General features: G+C 40.5%; 1 protein-coding gene across 1 annotated transcript in view; it reads right to left on the bottom strand.

Moving 5' to 3' along the window:
- Window positions 1-23,048, bottom strand: part of magi2a (membrane associated guanylate kinase, WW and PDZ domain containing 2a) — a 230,460-nt gene that overhangs the window by 43,805 nt on the left and 163,607 nt on the right. Inside the window, 3 exon segments of the mRNA XM_078242955.1 lie at window positions 2,021-2,142; window positions 3,328-3,385; window positions 20,639-20,718. Coding sequence (XP_078099081.1) covers window positions 2,021-2,142; window positions 3,328-3,385; window positions 20,639-20,718 — 260 coding nt within the window.

Raw genomic sequence — 23,048 nt, 5'->3', positions numbered from 1 at the left:
ACGACAGTCAGCCTCCTTTGCTTCCCTCTTGGCCTACTTACTGACAAAGTGCCACAGGGAGAAGGGGCTACAGACAGGCTGCTCTAGCACCACAGTGCAGGCGGAGGTGTGAAGTGGCTGCCGCTGCTGCTGGTGGTGGTGGGGGCACGTATTCATCCGCCGGGTCAGGACACGCCGGAGCGGGGAGACGTCGGCGGAGGAGGATGTAGCATACGCAGCGGCCCTGCGACCCAGAGTTGGTGAGCGGGAGAGGTCGCCGAGGCTGTGGCAGCGCACGGGCACTGAGCCGACCTGAACGAGGGGGGATCTGGGGAGGGGGGCACAGGGGCTGGCATCCTCCACTGGCATCAACGTTTGGTGTGAAAAAGAGGAGGAGGGAGGAGGTGGAGGTGGGGAGAGGGAAGAGACAGAGCCTCACTGGAATGTATACAAAGTGTAACCACGGAGACAGGCTCTCGAGCAGCGGACTACTACGTTACTATGGAAACAAACCTCCACTTCACCAGTCCAGACGGTTTTTTCTAGCAGTACATCCTACTGCTATGGCTGGTGGAGATTGAGCACTGTAATCAGGTAGCAACATTACTGAACAAAATAATCAATCACATTTAAAATCACATGTTCCCTATTTATATGACCAACAAGTATTATTATCAGTCCCACCAGAATGCTGCCGTTCCTCAGACTGTTTGCTTAGGAGTGAACTAATTGTTGTATCTTGTTGTCAAAAGACAAAGAAATAGTCTGGTTCCTAATGAGTAAAATGTGCTTAGTGGTTACCCCTCCTTTGCATGTTGCCATGGTGATCCAAGAAGCACATGTGCATCAAGTTTCTCCTGAAGTGGAGGAAGTACATTTGGAAGAAGTGGAAAGTGAGTCCCATTTTGTTTCAAGTTGTGAAAATATTCGAAGTATAGGGTACACTTAAATAGATATTGATTTTTAGGTGGTCCTTTTTTAGGTGGCTCAATATGTTTAGCTGCTGCCCCCCCCTTTCACAGCAGTACATTGCGTAGCTTCCATGTCGGTACTGCCTTTTTCTACCAACTGGGGGCGTGCTGACCCCCATATACTGTAGGTAATACACTGACTGTAGATAAGTACCTCATACAACCCTACTTTAAAAAAATCCAAACTATCCCTTAAAAGAGTGTCAATTTATATGAAATGGCGGGACCAAATCTGAAATATTCTGGTGTACAGATCGATACTGTATGTTTAACTTTGCTACACATTGTCTCACGGAACCTTAAGAGTATTATACAGAATGTTTTTTCAGGGATTTATGAATTATGTTGTAGACATGAAGATATTTTATTCATCCTCTGGATTTTATGAAGTGGTGGCCAATATTTGTACGCATGACAGAATAAAAAAAACAACACATTATTCATATAAAGAATTCACTATCATTATTGAAATTATTTGGTGTTATTTATTGGTTACAATGCTGCTGTCATGACATTGAAGGTACCCCATTACACCGATGAAATCAGAGAGGGTTAGCGACATGGTTTGACTTGAGTAAAAGACCTAATTTTCTTTGTTTGAATGTTGTTGTACGCACTTAAATTAATTTCCCTGCATTGTTTATTGGTGATGATTCTATTGTAAGACCATAGTTGCTTTTAGTTACACCAACAACCTCACAGATTTCACTGCTTAGCTGATTTACCATTCTGAAGTTAGTTTTCCAATTTGTAATAAATACAAAAAAACATGAATATAACCCCCTATTTATTTTGACTGCAACTATTTACATAAAATGGTTCTTCATCTCCAAATAGACCTGGGTCTATTAAAAAGAAAAGGTGTAATACATCAATGTTTAAAGCTAATAAGAGATTTTCTGGGGCTGTACAAAAACACTGAAAAGGTTAATGACTGACTAGGCGAGAGCACTTAGCTATATTGACTTGTTTATATTCTCTAGAAACATACAGACAGATAATGAGTATGATCATGTTCCCTGATAATGCAAAATTAACATTTTTTTCTTTAAAAAGCGCTGCGGTCTTACCTCTGTAGATGGTGGGAAGGGGCAGTGAGGACAGACCCTGGCTTTGCATCTGCTGCTGCTGCTGGAGTCTCCTTTTAGCCTCCAGGACTGGGTTCTCAAACTGAGTCCTTCTATTTATATGGCTACGATGATAAAACAAGAAACAAAAAAACAGTAGAGATTTCAGATTTCACACTATCCTGCTGCACTTATCTTAGCCCCCCTCTCGGCATAGATCATATCTAAAAATTCTGGCACTACAGCAGCTATTGCTGTGATGATTAATTAAATGGCCGGTCCCCCAGATTATGTAACAGAGACGCAGAATGGCTTTTGCTGAGTAAAAAAAAAAAAAAAAAAAGACTGATTCCGGGCTTTTCCCACCCAACATTTAGCCCATCTTATAAGCGGAATTATGTGACTGGGAGGAAACCTACACATGAAACAATGATTTCCTTTAAGGTCCCACGTCGTTCTTAATTTAGTTTGCAAGGGGGAAGATAGTCAACCACTACAAATACTGTAATTTGCCAGTGTGAAATAATCATAATTAGATACTTCCCTCACTCTTTGAGGCTGCATTGTACACACACATTTACAAACACAGTCTTTCTCTTCTCTCCTTATCTTTTAAGGAACACCCCAGTATCACTGTTCCAATTACAAAACAGCTCGACTATATTATATAATAACTATATACATAATTTCAAGGTCTGGCAACTTCTTTCATGATATTTACATGACGACAAAGAGAGACAATAAGAAGATCTCGAGAGGGAAGTGCAGTATATGACACAGTGAGTAGTCAAGTGTCATTCTGGAGGTCTTCTTAAGCAAAGTCGAGCCAAATGACCCCCCCCGCCTGTCTAAAAATAGAGCCCCGTCCCTACGCCCCAGAGTAGAGAGCATCCAGCCAAAGAAATGACACCTCTGAACAGGGAAGGGACATACGGTTCAATACAGAGGACATGCTACTGCAGCAGTTGAACACACACACACACACACACACACACACTTGGAGATGGATGAACAGACATGCAGAATGTTTGAAAAAGAGACCCTGCTCTCTGCTCATGAGCTAGTCTACAGATATAGATGCAGGGAGTGTTCCAGACAGAAGGATCACACAGAAATATGTATAAGCACACACACACAAAAAACTTTCTCCTGCAAACAAACAGTGAGCTGTCAGAAGGCAGACAAATGGAGCAACTGCTTCCTGGCTGCAGTGCCAGTCTGCTCCTAATGAATATGATGAATACAGCAGCACCAGGCTACACTGAGAATCAAAAGCAAGCCATTACATATTAAAGATGTACCCGACTTACTCAACATAGTAGCTGCCGTAAATGGGGTCATCGATTTTCTCCCAGCCGTACGGAAGCTCTGAAAAAAATAAAAAAAACACCACCACCAGTGAGACAACAATAATGAGAGGGTTTGTTTATTCAATGAACTTGCGACAGAATATTGATCTTGCATGAAAACATCTTTGTGGCAGAATGAGTTTACAGCATCATTTTACTGTGGGTAATTACTAGGAATTTGATGGTGCGATAAAACATGTTAACTGGATGGATTGCTGTTCCTTCCCAGCAAGCCGTGTGTTCAGGCCTGTGAATATTTTGACATCTTATCCTTTATAAAAAATGGATGGCGACAAGACATGATTTCAAGAGACATGTTTTCTCAGCAACTTGTGACATTGATTGATTTAAAGAGGCTATTGGCTCTTTTAAAGCTGCGCATTAAATGCATCCCAGTCCAAGAAAAAGTTGCAAAATAACACCAAATACGGATAGATCTAGTGGCTGAATTCAAACCAGTAAAATATTCATGCCCTGCATCTTTTCCATGATGTAAATATTGTGTTTTGATGTGAGAACGTTGCATAGATTAACAGCTTAAACTAGAACAAGCACAAACCCTGAGGGTGTTGAACCTTCACAGCATCCACTAGTACTATATGTATGTATTGTACTGTATTTATATTGGTGTTGAACAGTTTGACTCCGAACGTTACAAGCTTAATGCATTTACTGACAAAAAGCACATCACAGTCAATTACTGAAAATGGCAGACGGATCAAACACCACAAATGCCATTAGAAGAATTTGAATGACACATCAAAGTGTGAATGTCAATGCTCAAACTTTGGATTCATCGTTTTAAAAAGGAAAAATTCATCAAGTGTGCACAATGACATGAAACGTGATAATCCATAACATATGTTCTCCATGTGCTGTGATATACTGCAGTAAGATTAGCATGATTTTGAAAAAAAGAGGCTTTTTATTAATGAATACATTTTTGGAAGGGGACATAATTATAATAATAATAATCATCTTTTCAAAATATTTTCATTTTGTTCAAAGTCCTTCTGTAAATCCTCCTTGTATAAATTTACCAAGAAAGTACTTGATAGAATCTCTATCAAACCAAATGACTTCAGATTACTTCACACTACCATTTACAGTTTGGGTTCCTTTCTGTAGGATCGATGTTCCTTAATGCATTCCCAAAAATGTTGGTTTGAATAATAAAGACTTTAAAGGTCCCATTTTAAGCTCATTTTCAGGTTCATACGTGTACTTTGGGTTTCTGCTAAAACGTGTACGTGCTTTAAAGTTCAAAAAGTATTTTATTTTTCTCATACTGTCTGTCTGAATATACCTGTATTCACCCTCTGTCTGAAATGCTCCTTTTTAGGGACTGTCTCTTTAAGCCCCCTTCCCAAAAAAAAAACAAAAAAAACCCGGACTGCTGTGATTGCAGCCAGGGAATGGCTGTAACGGCCCTGTAGTGGTACTTTCTACCTATATACTTTATAGTGTACTTGTGACATCACAACCATACGGAAGTCCTGACTGCCTCTGTAAAGGCACAGTTTTTGAATACTGGCTGAGTGGATTGAGCATTTTAATACTTTCACAGTAATTATATAGCACCTCAACCTGCTTTATAATAAAAAAATACATTAAAATCTCACCTTTTGGAATATGAGACCTTTAAGTTACAACAAGAATCTACAGCCATGAGGATCTGACCATTGGAACATGCTAATGTTTAACGCCTTATATTTACTACACATTAGTTTAGCCTGTTAGTATTTTGCTAATTGGCACTAAATGCAAAGTACAACTAAGGCTGATGGGAATGTCATTAGTTTTAAAAGTATTTGGTCATAAACCAAAGCATTGAGCAAACTGAAATTTTGACCTGATGGACGCGTTCAATCAAAAGTCAGAAGATCATCATAGTTATTATAATTTATTCTCACTGGACCTTGAATATTGGTAGCAAATTTCATGGCAATCCATGCAAAAGTTGTTGAGGCATTTCACTCAGAACCACAAATGTCAACTTGCTGGTGGCTCTACAGAAAAGAATAAGGTGATCACAAAAGACATGAATATTCATCCTCTGGGAACCATGAACATCAGCACAAAATGTCATGGCAATCCGTTTGATAGTTGCGGATATATTTAATCTGGACCAAAGTGGTGGAATGACAGACCAAAAGTATGTGCTCAGATACTGTGAATAGCTTCAACTTGGCATATACAGAGTGGCCTCTAACTAATCAAAAGCACTATATGAATGCAAAGTCATAGATATTTCTGCTCTGTCAGCCTCTTTCTATATGTGGACTGCACTGCAGAACATGCTGCCTTTGTTCTCAATGATCAAAGCTCTTCCTCAAACCTCTGACAGTCATCAGTCATACTGGACAGGGCTTTTAAAGTTTCCCTCTCCTCTTTCCTTTGCCCACAGCTCACTGACAAAACACAATTCTTCGAAACATGTCTAGAAGGAGTCCCCTGTTTGCTTTCCAGGTCATGAACAATTAGCATTTAAAGCTTATTCCCAAATGGAGACTAGTATTTTAGCATAACAGCATGATCATTCAAAACCAAGTTGTGTACATAGTGTTAAAAGCTTCTGCTGAAATAGCATCTAAGCTGAATCTAGCAGCAGAGCTCGGGGACTGTGTTTCAGCGCGGCTCAGCTTAGAATCAGACAAGCTTCGATTAGTGACAATGCGAAGTTAATCAAGATGAGAGCGGAGATAACGGCAGAGAAGATGCTTCGTAATAGGAAAGAAAACCATCCAGAGGGAGCGCTTAAGGAGAATGACCTCGCGGCTGGTCAAGAGCACGGCTGCAGCCATACACCACGGATATAATATACTGTATGGTCATTGCATACATTTATTTGTACTGCTTGTCCTAGTTTACGGACTCAAGAGATAGCTACTCCCATTCCTCCCACGCAGAGCAGAAATATTAAAAACAATGCTGGTGCAGTGCTCGTGCCATATGCCTCTCTGAACCCCAGCCCCCCATTCCCTCAAAACAAATGATTAAACTTTCAGTAGGACAGACTAATTTCTGCCTGCAAACTCACTTAAATGCATACTTACCACACACACGCACACACACACACACACACACACACACACACACGGCTGTGAGTGATATAACTGAGTGCTGCGAGCAGGTTGACAGCCCACGGGAATACCTCCTGTGAACACTGCAACATTCCTTTGCCCCATCTCCACTCATTAAATATGAAAGTGTGTCTCATGTTCTCACCTTTACTGGGCACCACGCACGCGCACACACACGCACACACACAAACCCTCTCCGTCATTTTGCATATGCACACACAAATGCAGGAGATCAAAGGGCTGTCGTGTATTTCAGCAGTCTTCTTATAAAAAGCGTTTTCTATTAAAATGTCCACAGGAGGAGCTGCAGGAAGCCAGAAATGTCTCTGCTTTCGGGAGCTTGGAGAAGGGAACACAGACTCTACAAACCAAGCCGCACACTGAGTGAAGTGTTGAATCCAAAAATAAGAACACACAAAATGTTGATAATAAATTGCCTGATAGCCCATTTGAACGTCCTTTTAGCGATATCACTGTGTTCCCAAATGTTTTATTTTTTATTTTCTGAGTTACATGAGAAAATTGATGCCTCAATGTCTTTGTTTGAGAATGGATCTAAAGGCAGGAGGTGATTGCTCTCTTTCCTTTGTTTGGCGTCGAGTGTCGTCTTTAACCTCTATGTCAGCAGTCTGTATGTAGAGATAATTTAGGACAAGGAGAGAGAGATATATGTATATCGAGAAAGAGAGAGAGCGAGAAAGAGAGAGAGATAGAGTGTAGAGAGTATGCCATATAAAGCCAGCACTGCTTATCACTGCCATGCTGCATGCGTCCACGAAGTAAATGTCAAGCTGGTATGAAATGTCTAGGTAGGAACTCTTACGATGAAGCCCCTGAAGCAAGTGGGAACATTTTTGCAATCTCTAGTCATGCCACAACATTCATCCAGTAGTCACAGGTGGAGGGCCACTTACTACCAGCAGGAGGCATCCTGGCATTTTCCCCACATTTTCTCTCTCCCAGTGCCACTCAATAATCTTCTCCTCTCTTTCCATCTCTACTTCTTCCTTTCTCAAGTATCCTCACATGCAGTCTCACAGAACAGGCCTTTTAAGGAGCAAACTAGCTGAACTGAATCTTTTTCAGCATCTCAAGCCTTTTACAGTCACCAAAAAAGTCCTTTCCTACCGGATACTGCACTGTGCTGGGTTTCATTTATCATGTTACCTTTAAATGCAGCGTACATTCCAGCAGTGAGTTTACTGTGAAAAACAAAATCCACTGGCTAAGGTGTGATGTTTCAGAACACACAATTGGCAGCACAATCCAATGAAAGATCCAATATACTTCGAACACCTGAATGGAGTTAGGTATGCTGTTGATGTGGGCAGTGGTTCAGACTCACCTACTGCAGAGCCCTTTCTTTGCAGTACAATCCAACCTCAATTATCTAAACCTCAAACTGAAAGCCAAAAATTTTACACCAAATTTTACCACTATTTTACTCAAGACCATAGTGGTGGACAGGCTGCCTGACACTGCCATTCATAGAGGCACGCTGCTAGCATGGCTAAACATCTCCAGGACTTCTGATAAAGATTCATAATATGTTGGTTGGATTATTTTCTTTCTCAAAGCTAAACATACTTCATAAGGTGCTGACAAAATCAAAATAAATGGAAAAATGCAATACTGTTTTTGTAAGATGAGGCCTGCATGTAGTTTAATATGCCCATCTTATTATTCTTGAAGCTGATATAAAGATAAAGCCAGCAGACCCCTCTTGCTGAAATAAGGTATTACATGCGGGCATGATTTGTTTCTGTAACAGGGACAGAACCTGCTGCCCGCTTGGCCAACTGAACATTAATACACTCAGACCACCTGTGAATTCAATTCCAACCATGTTTAAAGTGATATATAGCGCTGTTTGCAGAAAAATGAAGCCATTTATTTTAAGATTATCCAGGGTTGCAGGTCCAACGTGAAGATCAGCAGAAATCGTACTTCAGCTAACCTTCTGATGGCTTTAACAACCCCTGTATACAAAGTAAACATTATTCTTATCACTATTATTTTTTTTTCCCTCAGGAACCGCATATAAACAGGGTTAAAATTACCAATTGTGACTCAGACATGATGTTTTCAGAGGACCTGGAAGTGCTGATGAACAGAACTCAATCTCAATATTTCCTGAATCAGTATAACCTATGATTCATAAACTCGGCTCCCTCCCCAGTCAACATAAGAACCATTTTCCATGATATTTAAACCGGCCCTGTCAGATGCAATATTTTCTGTGTCTTGCTGAGCTTGTTGATGGGTAAACATGACTTGGCAGAGAAAATCTCACCTGGAAGATGGAAAAATTAGCTTCTTCTGTTTCACTAGTGAAGTGGAGTGGAGTGAAGAATTAAAGGTAGTTTAAGGGAGAGAGGCTGGGCCAGCACATGCATGTGGGTAAGGCGATACACATTCTTGCCGATAGATTCACACTATTGCACTGATCTACAGGTAGCGATAACGCGCCAAGAAACGCAGCAAAACATCCGCAGAGGCAGGGAATACGAATACTGCAAGCGAGTAATGGATGTTAATAATGAGGTTTCAAACCTTTGAGAAAAAATACCATTTTTTTCTGAGGAAGCAATTGCATTAAATATATTTGTTAAAGCTCAATAATACACACAATACACTTTGGTAAGTAAAACTGAATGTTAACACAAAATGTGTTTGTTTGCAAGAAAACTCCACAGGGCACTTTTAATTTGGACTTGATTTAAGGTCCCTATACACATCTCCTCTTAATCATTGTTATACTATGATCTTGATATGATTTGAGGCATACCAGATTGTGTGATGAATGTCTGCTGAATTGTAGCACCGCAAAGTTATTAGAAAAAGAAAAACAATCAATAGCGCTGGCACTGTTTTTCTAACTTAATGAAAAATGGCACCATGGAAGTACATCCATGACAAATACACGGCACTGTTGTACACGAGTATAAACATAATATAAATAACTATAATGGCACACAGCACCTCCGCCAAGGCCAATGATGAATTCACATGCTCCTCGGATAATCCCATTGTGGAAGGGGTTCTTCTGACTTTGGTGTGTTCATGAGCATTAAGTTGTAATGTGGAAACAACATGGACGCTACAAAGAAGATGCGTATTATTTTTTTGCTCAGAGCATTTAAACAACACGTTGATAGCTGTTTCCAATATAGACCTTTTTCACAGCAGACATTTTGACTTGTCATAGTAGGAAAAGCACAGCTGAAATTGATAACTTTGTTATAAGTGTCCCAGTGAGCTATTTCAGTGAGTCAGCATGCACAACACCAGTGCCTCTCCTAAGTGGAATGCAGCCATCATTAATGGTTTTGAATACACCTGTGCTTTTCCTACTATGACATGTCTGCCGTGAAAAAGGTCTACTTGCGTTTTTTCTTCCAAATATTCCACCACCACGTGAATTCAGCACAACTGCCCTATCTAGCAATGTTAACGAAAGTAAAAAAAAAAATTGTGCATCCGCCCAGTGATTCATTACAAAATGTAATGGGTTCTTCCTTGGTCCCTGCTACACCCTTCCCTCAAGTTTAATGGAAATAGGGCCAGTAGTTTTTTCGGTAATCCTGCTGACAGACAAACAGACAGACAGACAAAACCTCGTTGGTGGAGGTGATAATAAAATAAGTTGTAATATGTAGTAGATGTTTGTGTAGCAGCAGTCACATTGGTCCTACATTTCTGACAGAGGCTGTCTTTGGTCGCCAAAGCTCAACATTGGCCGTTGATGGATGTGTCTATGATCACAGATGATGGGATTGATGACCAAAGATTTCACCACGATTCATCATCACTGCCAACCTTCACCTGGGCCAACCCTTAATCACACATCACATGAGACCTGACACCTGAGACAGGGGCAGGCAGACATTATATAGCCACATACTTTACATGTGGATTTATAAGTCCTGTGCAATGAAGCAACTGTATATGCTTACACATGCTCAGTATGTGCATATGTTTCTGTAACTAAATAATCAACATGCTAAGGATCCCCAAGGACAAGTGCAAAAGCCCGGCCATACCAACAGCTGTCAGATAATCATATGGCTGAATATGTTTATAGAATGTGATAAAACTGCACAGGCTGGGACAGGGTTTGACATACTGTAGATTGATGCACTGAGATACACTGTCATATTTTTTACATCACAGGCCAACTGACATTAACCATGAGTGCATTTGTTTCCTCTTGGTTCAAGTCTTTTAGAAGATGATATACACACATACCAATACATCTCCACTGTGACAGGATAGGTCAATGCAACAGCCAGGACCCTGACAACAAATCAGTTAATTGTGTCACTTGCTGGCAACAGTGTTCTCCTCTGCTGTGTTATGCTCAGTTCAGCTGTGTATGTATTTGTGTTGATCTCACCCAACTGTTCTTGTTTTTATGTTATTGTCTTTTAGCATTAGTAATCAACTTTTATTGTATAGGGCCAAATCTGTATGTATTATTGATAGCGTAATCGTTTTATCTCATTTTAGGGTGATCTCTTACCACCAGTCCAGGGACAACGGATGTAAAATAGCATCCAGACTAATTCTGGCACATTTTTACTTTTATGTATTATTAGTGTGCATTGTCCCTGACAAATAAACCTGAAATAAAATAAAATTTCAATGAGCTACTGTTTTTTCCACAACTTGGTTTCCTGTTAAATACACCTGCGCTGTGGAGAAATGCATGTCCTTACATTCCCTTTACTGCACAGTCCCACTGGTCTCTGTCTCAGAGCGAGCAGACAATAGTTAAGCTCCAGAATGAAAATGAGGAAACAAAAACTGAATTCACAAGCTTGTAGCTTATCGGGACATTCCAGGAACAGAAGGTGACGTACTGAACTGTGACCTGGCACTTATTCTCTCCTCTTTTTGCCTCCAAAGTTCTGATTTATTTGGCGAGCTCTATGTGAAAAAAGTACTTACAGCTGTACACAAAAACACACATACTTTCTCCATCTCTACTTTCCCTCTGCAATATTGCTCTAATAACCCCACTCCCCCCCAATCCCCATCTCCATCCCCATCCCCGTGGGGTCACGAGTGGAGCAAAGAAAGTGCCTCTTTGTGAGACCCTTTTGTTAGGTGTTAAATAGGATAATTATAAAAAATTAGCTTGTTCTCATATAATGGCTTCCTGGATGCTGTTGATTAGATACAATTATGTATAAAGGTTAATTTGATTCAAGAAATTTCTAACTCAATTAGAGTCCAAACAGACCAATAAATATGTAAAAAAAAGACATGAGTAAAATACTGGACCGGTAGTGTAAAAAGCATTTACATGATTCTGTTTGGCTTTAAATTGTTTAATGTCAAATTGTCTTGCAACATAATGATCTAAAAGCTTATTTGAGCATAATCAAATGTTAACATGTTAAAGTGCATCAAATTAGGCAGAAAGGGATGTATTTAGTTGTAGAAGTGAGACATATGTGTGAAATGTTCCATCACACAGCATGTACAGTATTGTACTACTGTTGCAACAATTAATGTATTAGTCAATTGACAAAATAACCAATCTGCAACAATTAACAACTGACAACCAAGTACATTTTCAAGTCCTTTTTCAAGCACATTTGATAAGAAAATTCATAGTTCCAGCTTCGTTCAACGTGAATATTCGCAGCTTGCCTTTTTGATGATAGCAAAATGGACATTTTGGGGGTTTTGGACTGTTTACTGGACACGTTTGAATACCTCCATGTGTGCTCTGGGAGATTATAATGAGAATCTTTTGATATAAATGACATTTTCTGGAAATTCAATTAACATTAGATAAAAGAAAAAAATAATATGTACGGTATAAAGATAAAGTCTAACAACTAGAATGATTTACTTCCTTTTTACGGTGCCAGAACACTCAAATTCAAAAAATCTATCACTTAAAAGATATGGCACATGTAAAAACCAATCCCAACTAGTTCATCTCGCAACACTTCCCAACTTCCCCAGCCTGTCTGTGGCACTTGGCAACAAGCATATCAATCCCTGCTAAAGTTGTAAATCTTTAATAAAGTTCACAATATATGATATAGTTTCGTTTAAAAAAAGAAAAAAGGCTCAGCAATTTTCTAAACCAGCTGGGTACTGTAGTTTTTAGCAAACATTACTCAAACAAGAGTAAATAACGCATTTGTTAGGGACTATTTCTAGCTGTGTGTATGTGGGATCAGCTCAAAATAAACTGCTGTGCACACCTTAATGGTGCCTTGAACAGTTTTTGTATGACAATGGAAGTCTGTGGCACTGAGACATAACCTACAGTATATCAAGCGTTGGCCACACAAGTAATACTTGTTAGTGGGATCAATTTGTATTTGTATACAATGAGAAAAAGATGAGAGAGAAAGAATATTGCCAAACTTATCCTTTATCTGGAATGCAGCCATAAAGACCTGGAAAAGACTTAATTTAAGATATATCTTGATATTACGATAACCAAATCCCACACGATACTGTATCTTATATCATGATGATTGCCAAGCTTTACTTAATATACCAGCTGGCTTGAATGCAGTAAAAAAAAAATACATTGAAGCTGATATTCTCACACACACACACACACACACACACACACACACACACACACACACACACACACACAGTCTTTTGAATCCTCAATCTCCAGGCCTCAGGCATGCTCTGCTGGGGATGTTCTCAAAATACACCCATCAATCATTTTGCAGACAGCTTCGCCTGCCCCTCCCCACTACTCCGCTCGCGACTGCTGCAGGAGTCTCAAGGTGAAGGAGGGCGCTGCGTCTCTCTGTCTATAATAACTCACCTGTAGGACTGCACACTGTGGAAAGAGTATAGGCTCACAGCTTCAGCATCTCCTAAAAACTTCCACAAAAAACACAAAATCTATCTGGAAGGTCCCACTGAGCCGGCTGAAAGGACAACCAGGTAAACAGGAGAGATGAGATTTCCCAGGCTGGAGGAGCTTTGCCTTGTAGCATCCACCTGGACATGCATGATGAAGTGTCGGAAGAACACACACACACACAGCGTTTCACTATCTTTGTGGGGACCCGTCATTGACATAATGCATTCCCTAGCCCCTTACCCTAACCATCACAACTAAATGCCTAACCTTAACCCTTACCCTCACTCTAACCATAAGCTAATTCTAACCCTAATCCTAAAACCAAGTCTTAACCCTCAAACAGCCCTTTAAAGTTGTGGGGTCCAGCATTTTGGCCCCACAAAGCTTTCCGGACCCCAAAAGTATACTGTATTCCTGTTTTTTGGAGCCCACAAATATAGTTAAACAAGAACACACACACACACACACACACAGGACGGCTTTTTTAAAACTGCAGACGTCAGAAAAGAGACACGAGTAAAACACAAGCCCAGCTATTTCCCCTGGAGAGAGGACAAGATGGGAGAGTGAGCCCAACGCCTGCCCGTGAGAGACAAGAATAATTTAGTCTCTTTGCCCGTGAAGCTCCTCACATGACCAGAATGTAATTACACGTCTAGGTGTAGTGCTCTCTGTTTTCACACGAGCAAAGTCTGCTGGGACACACAGAGGCGAAAGACAAAGAAGCACTCTAATACGATTAAAATCCTTCAAACCCGAGCGTCAAAGTTATAATTCCTCTTTGTGTCTATACTCCATCCTATACTGTACATATGATGTTGTATGTGCCTAGCTTTTCCGGATAGGAGATGCTGTCGTCTGATGAAACACGCTGAAAGAGTGACGAAACTCATCTTACAGTTGTCTGATTTGAATTCACTAATCTAATAAGGGGATTCTCACTACTTGCTTTGGCATACATGAGGAGAATAACAGGCTGAATAAGTAAAGAATACAGTGACGCAACAACAGGCAGGCTCGGTTTTCTTTTTCCCAGCCAACAAATATTTGGCAGGACAGGAAAACAAAACACAAAAACCAACAACTTTAAGAGGGTGAGAGTGGGGGGAATTAAAGCAAACAGCAAGGTTCTGTTAAGAGCTTGTCCTAGTTCTTTTCGTCTACCAAAACAAAAAGAGGAGACAGGAGGACAGGTGCGAGGGAGGGGGACAAAGATGGATATGGAGGTAGAGAGAGGAGGTGGGAAAGATGGAGGCAGAAAGACAGAGAAAGAGAGAAATATAGAGTGAGTTATGTAACTACATGGCGTCTGTGATGTCGACTGCTCTGTCTTCACCAGAGCAGTTGCTCCTTTGAACACGCAGGAATGAGCACGCTAAACCGAACACACATTTCTCTGCATATTTTGACAGATTCTGGTTGTATGTGTTGCAACCGACTTTCAACATGAGAGAGAACAAGATGTCTTTACCAGCGGTGAAAACATTTACTCAAGTACTGCATTTAAGTACAGTTTTGAGGTACTTTATGTGAATATTTGAGGAAAATATTGCAGTTTTTACTCCACTACCTTTGTTTACATTACTTATACAATATGTGTCTCATAATTAGATACACTGTTATAGATTAAACTAACCATAAAGTAGGTCAAATAAGCTCTACCTCGACCAACTACAACTGTACATGAGGCTTCTATATAAAAATATATGAGGGGGCATTCTGCATAATTTAAAGGATAATTAGGGATGTAAAGATGTCCGTTGTAAACATCCATCACTGTTTAAAGATCAACTTCCTGCTTGAACTTTGACCTGCCGAACTTGCCGTGGTCGTGCGGACACAGTTTTCCCTGTGGATTATTGCCAGCATTTCGGATACTCTGTTTATTTTACCTCCAAATAAAGTAGGACTGTCAAACAATAAAACATTTTTAATCGCTGAATTTCTATAGTTAATCGCAATTAATCGCATATTTCATCACATGATTAAAATTCTATTATTTTGCATTTCAGAACAGTTTTTAAGTACATATTAACAATGGAAAGCCATTCTTACCAGTGTATCTTGATTGGGAATCAAATGAATGCAAAGAAAGTTACTTTATGAACTTGATTTTAAGATTTGTAATTATTTATTTACTGTAAAAAGCAAAATGTGTGAATCTGTCATTATTAAAATAATAATTCCTCCAAGTACCTAACTAAAAACTAAAATTTATCCTTACTAGAGTCAATGGTGTTTAGTAATCCCAATAATGTTGATTACTTCACTGACGCCCAGTGATCACCGTTAATGAGACAGCTGCTTATGCTCTGCAGCAGCCCGGTGGCTGCTTTTTCCTGTCATAATGTGTGGGGGCTGTCTCCTCGATGGCAACGAGACAGTCAGAACATGCCAACCGTAGTACGTCTTTAAGACCGAGTCCTCAATGAAGCAAGAATTTTTGATTATTCATCCAGGTTGCTGGGCAGCACTCTCCAAAATAGTGCTCTGAGTGGGTAGCATGCAGCGGGAAGCATCAATGCTAACTGTACTAAGGGGCCGCTTAGCCTCAGAGGTGGTAGCTCAAGCTTGACGGCTTCGTGATATTTAATTGCCAACATGCATATGGCTTCGACTGTTCACGAGCCGTCCGGAGTTTTTCGGTAAATAAAAAGCTCCATTCAAAGTTATTGCTGTTTCATCATGCCTGCAGCAAAGAGATGTTAGAGGAAGTATGGCAGCTGACAGTAACGAAGCGTATGGGTCAAAATAGCAGCCTGTTAAGCACGATGCAAAGCCGAGTGAAGTGTAAAAAAACACACAATGTCGTGCATGCGATTAGTACCAATCGCATCAGACCATAACTGCATCGCTGATAACGCTGAGCGCACAGCCCTAAAATAAAGTAGTTACAAATAATCTGTAAAAATACATTTAGCTGATATTACCTGTGCACTTAAAGTAGATTTTTGACTGCAGGAGATGTATTTTTAGTGAAGTATTTTGTGGCAATGCTACATCTAAGTGAAGGACATAAATACTTCTTCGACATCTGGTCTTTACTACAGTACGTGTGTTCATCTCCATACTCAAAGTCCCACTTAATACTCCAGCTCTCCTCCTCTTCCTCCTCCTCTCAGCCCGTTGTCCCGTCACGGCTCAGAGACTCCACCTTGCAATCTTGTTAGCGCTTATCAGAGCATGGCTCAGGTCCAAACACAGACTCACACATCTACCTTTCCCACCAATAAATAACAAATTTACAGAGGCAGCTTTTCTCTCCCTAACTGAGCTCAGCTCCCAGGGGTGGCTGTTGCCGCCAGGCTGTAGAGGTTGAAGTAAACAACACACCTCTTATATGGCTGCTTACACAACAAAAAAAAAAAACGTAAACTGGTAATACACTTCTAGTGCTTATAGTCAAGAAGAATCAAACACAGATCAACTGCGTAAATACAGAGGACAACACACTGAATGACAGATCAGCTATATCACTAACAAAAGCCTGGATTTATGTGAGAACAAGAAATCTTGATACCTGCAGTCGATTCTTTTTGTACCCAGATCTAGAAAAAGAAATTCTATTTGTGTGGTTTTGCTGGCAGCAAATCACTGCAAGCATTCTCCGATTCAATGCAACGTGTAATAGGCCCACTGCTGCAGCAGCTAGTGGTGGTGGCATCTTATGCAATTGAAAAAAAAAAGGTATCAAATGATGTACTCTATTTGTATCTGTATCACTTTAAAGCTTTACTGCGTAACCTTTTGATATTAATGAACGTCCATTACATTCATCAGCTCCACACAACTCTCTCTGTATTTCTCGTATGGCTGATGTTCAGAAGATTGTGTCGGCCGGCGTGTCTTTTATCATGTGGACGCGCCGACAGTGTTGTTGTCATTACTTAGAATTACTCATGGGGGGTGGTGGTACAATATCAAGCCCTAGTGTTAGCATGCTAATATTTGCTTATTAGCACTAAACACAAACTACAACTGAGACTGATGAGAATGTCATTAGTTTTGCAGGTATTTGGTCATAAACCAAAGTACCTTGACTGTGCCAAACAGTTATTAAAATGAATCTCTCACACACACAATGACCGGCAATTTGTGCAAAAAAGGCAGAAACAGAGCAAAGCAATATTTAGAATCCTGAAACACCGCTCAGTGATTTTATTCCATAAAGTCAACACCAACTGACTCAGAACGTGACAGACTCCAACGTTGTCAAAATTAGAACTATCTATTGGCCCAACAATCCTAATATGTGTCTACTCACTTAGACCCGCAGCCACCATTAAGCACTACATTCCCTTCAGCTGGGACTAACTGGATTAGCGGCCCAACCAGATCAATACCAGTCCTCCCAAATATCATCACATCTCCTCTTGTGGAGCGGTCTTGATGGATAAATAGGATTGGAAGTGCTGGAGATGAAAGCAAAATCAAATTTAAACTAATTCCTCACAGGCGGCTCTGTCTTTGTTTCGGTGTCATTTCATCATCTTTAAAGGCATACTATGCAGTTTCCGTTCTTGTCAAACAGTGACCCCTAGAGTCGCTGTGGAGTACTTGTATTTAACGTTACCGTTGCTGCTTTTTAGCTCTCGCCAACGAGTGAAAGCCTGACCGAGTGGGACTCTTGTCCGGTTCCTCACGCGGTCAGTTTCTTGTTTTCTTTTTCTTGACTCTTCCGACTGCGCTTTGTTCGTTTTCTTCATAGACTCTGCCATGATTCATGGCTGAAATGCGTGCTAGTGTCTTCCATAGAGGCAGGCTGCTTCTTATATGTTGTTGATGTATGTGACGTCGTGCCGTAAGGCAAGTCGTGATTCTCGCGAGATTTGGCGGGGCGCCACCTATCAAACCTGCATTGCTGGTTTTGCCAGTGGCGTCCCCCCCTGCTTTGCTATCAGAATAATTCGCCCTACTACGAGTTGGTTTACCATCGAAATGACTTCAAAGCTGTTATATAAAAAGGTACAAATCTTGCATAGTGCGCCTTTAATGTCTGAAGATTGAGAGGGAACGGGGAGATTCGGCCACTACACAGACGGTCTTTTGAATAAACTACAAGATTAAGATGGTAATTCTTTTGGAAGAATAAAACAGGAAATTAGTCAACAGGAAGCAGCACCCATGTTTAATGCCACCACACACAGTGTAAATGTTTTCACTCTATCTTACTGTAGTCAAACAGTATCTGCAAATACATCTTAAAATTTGTTTTATCCTGCTCATAGCCTATATCCATGATGTTCCACTTGTGGGACTGCTGCGTTGCCGTCGGAGATTCTGCTGGATTTCACTCTTTTCAGCCAGATGTCCGGTACCTACCGTTTTGTTTGTGTTAGAATTTTAAACTCTGGTCGATATATGAGGACTGTGGTTAACTGCTCCTCAGATCTCTGCAGGGTAAATCCAGACAGCTAGCTAAACTATCTGTCCAATCTGAGTTTTCTGTAGCACGACTAAAACAACCTTTGAACGTACACATGTTCCACCAAAACAAGTTCCTTCGTGAGGCTATTTTGCAGCTGCACCATGGCTTTTCCCGGTGCTTAGCGCCGCCCAAGACGATTGTGATTGGAGAAATGCAATAAACCAGAGCATGTTTCTCTCCCATCCTAGAATGCTGTGTGGACTGGCCAGACCCTCCTCTGCAGGGCTGTGGAGGTAGACTATCCTGCTCAAGGTAGCAAACGTCTACAGGTATTCCAATAGTGATTCAGATATTAGTAAGTGTGCTAGTCTTCTAAAGTACAGTATTTTAGACAATGACATACTTTCCTGTTGCTGAGTACTTTCTGAAATTCAACAATGATTAGTCAGTTCATTTACAATTTGATAAACGTCATTTACCATACAATAGGGCTAAGACTATACGGTCATGCTGGCCTTTGTGAGACTGTACTAAATGCTAATTTCAGCAACGTGCTGATGTTGAGCAGTGATTATTGAGCAGGTATGGGATTTACCATATTCACCATCTTAGTTTCGCGTGTTAGCATGCTAACATTAGCTAATGAGCACTAAACACAAATTACAACTGAGGCTGATGGGAATGTAATTGTTTTTGCAGGTATTTACACCATGCTTATTACTTGTTATTACTCTTGTTGGGAACATGAATGTGTGTACCAAACTTCATGGCAATCATCCAATAGGTGTTCAGATATTTCAGTCTTGACCAAAGTGGTGGATAAACTTTGTTTTATATCAATGGAAATGAAATCTTTTGAGGTTTTGGACTTTTGGTTAGACTAAATAAGCAGTTGGATGGCGTCACCTTTAGGTCTGGGAACTAAACAACAAATCAAAAACAGAGTAGGTTAACATTAATTGATAATAAAAACAATAATTAGTTGCAGCCCACTGTCCTAAGTTCCCACACACTTGGCACCCTAGGCAGGTTATAGCAAACGCGAAGAGTCATTTTATTTGTCCCTCTGTCTGTATGTCTGAGTGCCAAATATATTTTTAGAGAAACTCTATCCTTGTGGTTACATGTTTACCAGGAATAGGCACACAAACACCACCACCCTCCCGCCATGAACATACACCAAAAGACTTGCACAGACGCACAATCCAAAAAAAGTCATTTCTCATTTGTTGTCTCTGTCCATCTCTAAAACCCAGTCCTTCTACTCAGCTCCACTACTACTATAACTCAGGTGATAAATCTCCTCTCGGTCGCACACATAAAGAAAAGACGAATGGGAAAGTAGGGAGTTAGGGTGATGGAAAAGAGATAGATGACACACTCGTATATATATATATATATATATATATATATATATATATATATCGTCTATAAACCTGCTGCATTGACATTCATCCTTCTCCTTTCTTTTTGGTGTGTTTGGTGTTTGTCGTGTGTGGGCGGGTGAAGGACACTCCACATCTCTCTCAGTTGAGAATAAAGAAGTCTTTGTAACCTCCAGTCTCTCTGGACCTGGGCTTTAAACACGCACATCACGGGGCTTCCTATTCCCAGCGACCAGTGTCGACACGCGAACACACACACACACACCAACATTTCCACCATATAAAATAAATAAAAATCCTACACAGGCACACAAGAATCAGCAAATGTTCCTCCAATGAAGTGAAGTCTCGTATGAAATCATCTCACTATGCGTCTCGTCAGATCAACAGGCACGGTTTAAATCTTGTAAAAATGAATGCTGTGAGGAGGTTGTGTAATTGAAATGTACGAACATTGTTTTAGATTGTAACTGCAATGAAAAATTAAAAAAACATTGTTCAAAAATAAATGAGAATTGTATGAACACGAGGACCAAAAAAATCAGAAGGAAAGGATAACAGAAGATAAAGATAAAGTACTCACCATCCTCTTTGCATTCCTCGGGCGGCTTTGCCTTCTTGGCTAGCCTCGGGTCCAGCCACGATGTTGTCTTGGTATTGTGGCTGTGAAGAGACGACAGAGAGAGAGAGAGAGAGAGTGAGAGGGAGTGTGATAGATGGCGAGAGAGAGGAGACTTGGCAGAAAGAGAGAAGGAGGTTGGTGGATTCTTAATTCGGCTAGAGAATCATTTCAGAGAGGAAAGATGAGACTCCCTTGTGTGCCTGCCTCTAAAAAAGGTGACGAGAGAGACGGAAGGGGGAAAAAAAGCTTTAGGTTAACAAAATGGCAATCAATACTTTTAATTTGCTTACTGTCTCTCATTACCAGGCAAAGGGGGGGGGGAGAGAAAGGACAAAAAAAGATTGAGGGGTGGCTGAGGGAGTGATGGAGGGGAACAGCTGTGGGCTTGGCCGATTCATCCAGAGCCTCGGGCAGAGAGCTGGATCTAGATCAGATATGATGTGCCATTGCAAACTTGACGTATCTCCACAGCTCGTCTGAAGCTCTGGAGCCACAACGGCCTCCCTTCATGTCAGTGGGGAGGAGGAGGGCAGGGGAGGTGTACACAAAGTGCCTACAGTAAAAAACTGAGGTGAGAAGATGAAGGAGGAGGAGAAAAAGAGGCTTCATTGTATCTTTGTTCTTTTCAGGACTATCAACTTGAACTTATTTGCCAAAGGAGATTGTGCTTGCAGTTAGACATTAAAGACACAGATCATGGGAATGCACCAATGACAGGAAAAACACTTTATAGTAAAAAACAAACAAATATAAAAGCTCTGTAGAAAATGTGTATAAAATGTGTGTAAAATATGAATCTAAATTGTTAGGGCTGTCAGCGTTAATGCGTTAATCGCGATGCGATTAAGGGCCGACGCAATTTTTTTTAATCGCATGCCGGCATTTATTAATTTATTTTACACTTCACTCGGCTTTGCGTCATGCCTAACAGGCTACTATTTTACTTACTACTTTGCAGCACAGTTACTTATCATCAAGCTGCCACTTCCTCGTAACATATCCTGCTGCTGCAGGCTGCAGGCATGATGGAGAAAGACAGCAGCAATGAAATCCTGAATGGCGCTTTTTATTTTCCAAAACTCCCGGAAGCCATATGCACATTGTGTAAAGCCAAATTAAAATATCACCGAAGCACGTCAAGCCATGCTACCCACTCAGGCAAAGCACTATTTTGGAGAGTGCTACTTGGCGAGCTGTGGATGAAACCGAATCCCCAAAAATTACTACAGCTCTTGCGAAACGGGTGGCAACTGACTGCAGACCTGTCAGCATCGTAGAGGACTTGGGTCTTAAAAACGTACTACGGTTGGCATGTTCTGACCTGTCTCGTTGCCATCGAGGGGGACAGTAGTTTTCACGCATACACAGCCTGTATGACACGGAGAAAGCAGCCACACTGGAACTGCTGCAAAGAGCCGCAAACGCTGTCTCATTAACCGGTGATCACTGGACGTCAGTGAGTAATCAACATTATTTAGGAGTTACTAAACACTACATTGACTCTAGTAAGGATAGAGATTTTTAGTTTTTTTAGTTAGGAATTGTGCTGAATTGTAATGATAGATTCACACTTTTTCTTTTGTTTACAGTAAATAAATAATTACAAATCTTAGAATCAAGTTCATAAAGTAACTTTCTTTGCATTCATTTGATTCCCAATCAAGATACACTGGTAAGAATTGCTTTTGATTGTTAATATGTACTTAAAAACTGTTTGAAATGCAAAATAATAGAATTTTAATCATGTGATGAAATATGCGATTAACTATAGAAATTCAGTGATTAAAAAATTAATCGTTTGACAGCCCTATAAATTATACAAATGGTAAAGCTGCATTTATCATGTTTTGGCCAGTTGGATGCAGAGTAACAATCTGAAAACACATCTGTTTTGAGTTTTACACATCCAGCAGTCATGGAGAAACTTTTATTCAGTCGTGTTTCTGTCCACCTGACAAATGAGAGTCCAGACTTTACTCTCCTTTTAGTTCTGTTTTGGTCTCCACCAACTCCTCAGGAAAATATTTGGCCCTTTAGCTGCTACAATGGAAGTTCACATTTCTTCACCAGCTTGTTGATAACTTTGTCCGTCTGCCTGGAAACGAGGTGTGAGCATAATCTGCAGGCTGTAAAACCAAAACAATGAGCGTAAAGAGGCTAAAAAGCTCCATTGAGCTGTAGGGTTTGGTGCTAATTCTGTGTGGGTTTGTTACTGAGTGACACCTTTCACATTACATTGTCATAACATTGTTAATATAAAAAGATTGATTAGTGCAGCTTTAAAGCTCCCATATTATGCTCATTTTCAGGTTTATAATTGTATTTTAAGGTTGTACCAGGATAGGTTTACATGGTTTCTCTCTCACTGCTG

This window comes from Sander vitreus, chromosome 23, assembly GCF_031162955.1.
Source record: "Sander vitreus isolate 19-12246 chromosome 23, sanVit1, whole genome shotgun sequence".
Lineage (NCBI taxonomy): Eukaryota > Metazoa > Chordata > Actinopteri > Perciformes > Percidae > Sander > Sander vitreus.
This window is presented reverse-complemented; position numbering and strand designations above follow the sequence as displayed.